Source organism: Medicago sativa, chromosome 7 (assembly GCF_051527215.1).
Source record: "Medicago sativa cultivar Bolivia chromosome 7, Bolivia_mono, whole genome shotgun sequence".
Classification (NCBI taxonomy): Eukaryota; Viridiplantae; Streptophyta; class Magnoliopsida; order Fabales; family Fabaceae; genus Medicago; species Medicago sativa.
The window spans coordinates 14102672-14106363 of NC_140755.1; the positions used below are offsets into that span (position 1 = coordinate 14102672).

Sequence of the window (3692 nt, forward strand, 5' to 3'; positions counted from 1 at the left end):
GTGTGTTGGAGAAATTGTAATTTTGTGTGATTATAGTGGAAAAATCTCTTAGAAGTGCAAGGAGACTAAATGTAACCTCGGATTGTGAGGTGAACCAGGATAAACTGTTGTTTCTCTCCCTGTCTCTGACTCTGATCTTGCTTTGTATAACTTTCTGCTCTGTTTTGTCTAAAAATTGTTAAGAAATTTTCAAAAAAAAAACCAACACAGTTCAACTCCTCTTATGTTTTTCTCACATTTGGCACTTCAAAAACCCCACCACTTCTCACTTAAGGTGGAAATGTAAGACTAATTTAAGATGTATAATCGGTGGATGGGATGTCTAAATATCACCATCCATAATTTAAATTGAATCACATATTATGTTCAACCGACCAAATTTTCAGAATATATATATATATATATATATATATATATATATATATATATATATATATATATATATATATAGGCCTGGCCCTGAGGGCCTCAGCCATGGGCCTCAAAAAAAAATTAATACCCACTAGTACTACTGCCCTCCAATTTTTTTTAATACCCCCAGCCATTTTCTGTCCCCTTGTTTTAGCCTTTTAGGCCTATTAGAATTAGGTCCTCTTGCTTTTGGTGTTAGGTGGGGGTTCCTCATGTATACGGTAGTCATTTTCACCTTTGGGTGTACCGCATATATACGGCACCTTATATTTATCTTTTAAAAAATATAAATAGAACATTGCTCTTTTAAAAAAAAATACGTTTTGATTTTATCATTGGCCTCTTTTCATTCCCGGATCTGAGCCTCCGAATTCTTAAGGACGACCCTATATATATATATGTGAGTTATGTTACAAGTCACCCTTTGGTGGTGTCTTTTATCAAGTCACACCTTAAGGTGTGATTTTCACTTTTTAGTTATAACTTTGATAAAAGACACCTTCCTAAAAGTAAGTTGGTGTCTTTTCGCAAATGCTCATAGAGTAACTTGATAAAAGACACCTTCATAAAAGGTGTCTTCTATCATAACCCTATATATATATATATATATATATATATATATATATATATATATATATATATATATATATATATATATATATATATATATATATATATATATATATATATGGGTTTTTGCAAGAAGCCACACATGAAGGTGTTTTTTAGCAATCCACACCTCAAGGTGTGATTTTCACTTTTTGGTTATAACTTTGTTAAAAGACACCTTCATAAAAGACACCTTGATGATAATTATGAATGAAATGATTGCTCATTATGCCTGATCATAAAATGATAAGATGTCGACTACCATATTCATTTGACCAATAGGGAGCTGTGCCATTTGGCCCCTTATGGACCATTGCTTTATCATTGAGTGCGGCATGGTTTCATTCAATTCCCGTATCTTCCTTTTCCAAACTTGAAGGCTCAACTCAAATTCTTCACCAAGATTTTTTCATAGCTATCAAATCCAAACCAAGCTTGAAAAACTTCAAGTTTTGCTCTACCTTTTATCCAAAAGAACCGTACAAACTATCCTTCACCAATTATAAGGTGCATATGGTATCAAATATCTCTTCATATAAGTTAGCTAGATGAATATGTATTATCTTTTCTACTATAACTAGGGTTTGTGGTTATAATTTCAATTTGAAATTCAAATGTTTTGGTGCCTAGATTTGTTCAACTGTTTGTTAGTTTGTGTTATGTAGTTACACAATTGTTACCGTTATCCCTTATTTTAATTTGATTTTGGTTTTCTCAATTATCTTATGGTATATAGCTATGCATTTTTTTTTTAAAGAGGTAATTAGCTAGGCATGTTTATAGTTACAAAATTTGATACAAAATTATATTTATCATATGGCATATACCTTGGCATGTTTCAATGGCTTATGCTATTTATATTAGATTTCTTTTTGAGAAGATTTAGTGCATTATATATCAACAAGTTTTATTTGATTAATTATTGATAATATTAGCAATATATATCATTTGTTCTTTATAATTAATAATCGTATTTAACTTTATATTGGATGCAGATAGAGAGTGAACAATCAAATAGTGGAGGGACAAAATTCTCCATCTAGCAACCAACAATGAAGGACATTACAACATGAATAAGAATTCAAAAGAAGATTTTCCATTGAAACAAGAGGTTCATCAAAATTCAAACGATCATGAAAAAGAAAAGGCTAATTCACCATCATCAAGCTCCTTAGCTTCATCACAATGGCCAAGATTGAAAGATCCAAGAATTGTCAGAGTATCAAGAGCTTTTGGTGGAAAAGATAGACATAGCAAAGTATGCACAATAAGAGGATTGAGAGATAGAAGAATAAGGCTTTCAGTACCAACAGCTATTCAACTTTATGATCTTCAAGATAGGTTAGGGCTTAATCAACCTAGCAAAGTTGTTGATTGGTTGCTCAATGCAGCTAAACATGACATTGATCAACTTCCACCATTACCTAATTTTCCACCTGTAGGAACAAATTTCAACTTTGGTTTTCCATCTTCTAATGAACTCAACAATCAACAATTGTTCAATTTCAATAGGAACAATATTCATTGGGAAGGTTCAACTTCAAGTCAAAATTCTTCTTGGAAATCAAACCCTAAAGAAGTTTCAAGAGAATTGGTTAATGATAAACCAAATTACTTGATGAATAGTACTCAAGAAGATGAAAATATTAACAAGCAAGGAAGCAATATTGAAGTTCCTACTGCAAATGTTTTTCCAAATAATAACAGTATGTTACAAAGACCAAATCACCCTTCATTTATTGGTTTAGTAAATCCTATGCCACTTGGTACTAATTACCAATGGGGAGGTACTTCTAATGATGCTGAAAATTCTTCTCAATTGGGAAACAATGGCTTTATTACATCTTTGCCACCAATGTTGTCTTTATCAACTGGAAATTCTTCTCAAATGATGTTAGGAACAACACAATCATATTTTTCTTCAAATGTTAATGCAATGGAGATGGATCATCATCATCAAAGAGAAATCCACAACCATCATTATCATCAAATGTTGAGTTCATCAAGTTCTTCTCAGAATCCAATGACTAATTCTCTCAACAATCCATCCTTCAGTTTGGCCAAATTTCTACAAAACAGCAGAGAAAATTCATCCAATAAAGAACAAGAGTTCACTACAAAGTGATATTACATAAAGAAACAAATACAAGGTTTATCTGAATTCTCCTCTTCTCAAAATTTGAATGGTACATGAAGATTGTTGTGAGACTATATATTGAGATTTGAATAATTATTACATATTAGTTGTTTTGTGAGTGCATGTTTGGAGTTTCTATATAGTTTCTTGCAATTTTAGGTGAACCCTTTAGTTTGAATCTATGGCTTTCTAAGGGTGTGGGTAATTTAGGAACTCTTTTTGATTTAATAATTTATTGTTTGACTCAGATAATACACGTGCAATTTGATTTAGTCTCTAATCTCCAATGAGAATGTTGTTCAAGATGATCATGTGTGGTGGATTTTAATCTTCTATACCTATATTAGAGGAATCATACCCTTCATTTTTATTTTATTTTTGGTACAAGAAGAGGGCTGAGCCCAATCATACCCTTCATTTAAACTATTCTAATTACAGTTTTTAAATATTTAACTAAAAAATCAATTAAAATCTCATTATTGCACTAAAATAGTAACAGCACGAGTTAAATTTTAATTTGACTGTGATATATTTC

General features: G+C 31.3%; 1 protein-coding gene across 2 annotated transcripts; it reads left to right on the forward strand.

Annotated features, from left to right (window-relative positions):
• Positions 1-1355: 1355 nt before the first annotated feature.
• LOC146904450 (uncharacterized) lies at positions 1356-3462 on the forward strand. 2 transcript variants are annotated; one of them, XM_085725536.1, is made up of 2 exons: positions 1356-1536; positions 2016-3462. In XM_085725536.1, the coding sequence occupies exon 2, from the start codon at positions 2090-2092 to the stop codon at positions 3143-3145; it is 1056 nt and encodes a 351-aa protein (XP_085581662.1). In that variant the 5' UTR covers positions 1356-1536; positions 2016-2089; the 3' UTR covers positions 3146-3462. The 2 variants fall into 2 exon arrangements, with proteins under 2 accessions (XP_085581662.1, XP_085581661.1); XM_085725535.1 differs by having other exon boundaries at positions 1356-1527.
• The last annotated feature ends 230 nt before the right edge of the window (positions 3463-3692 follow it).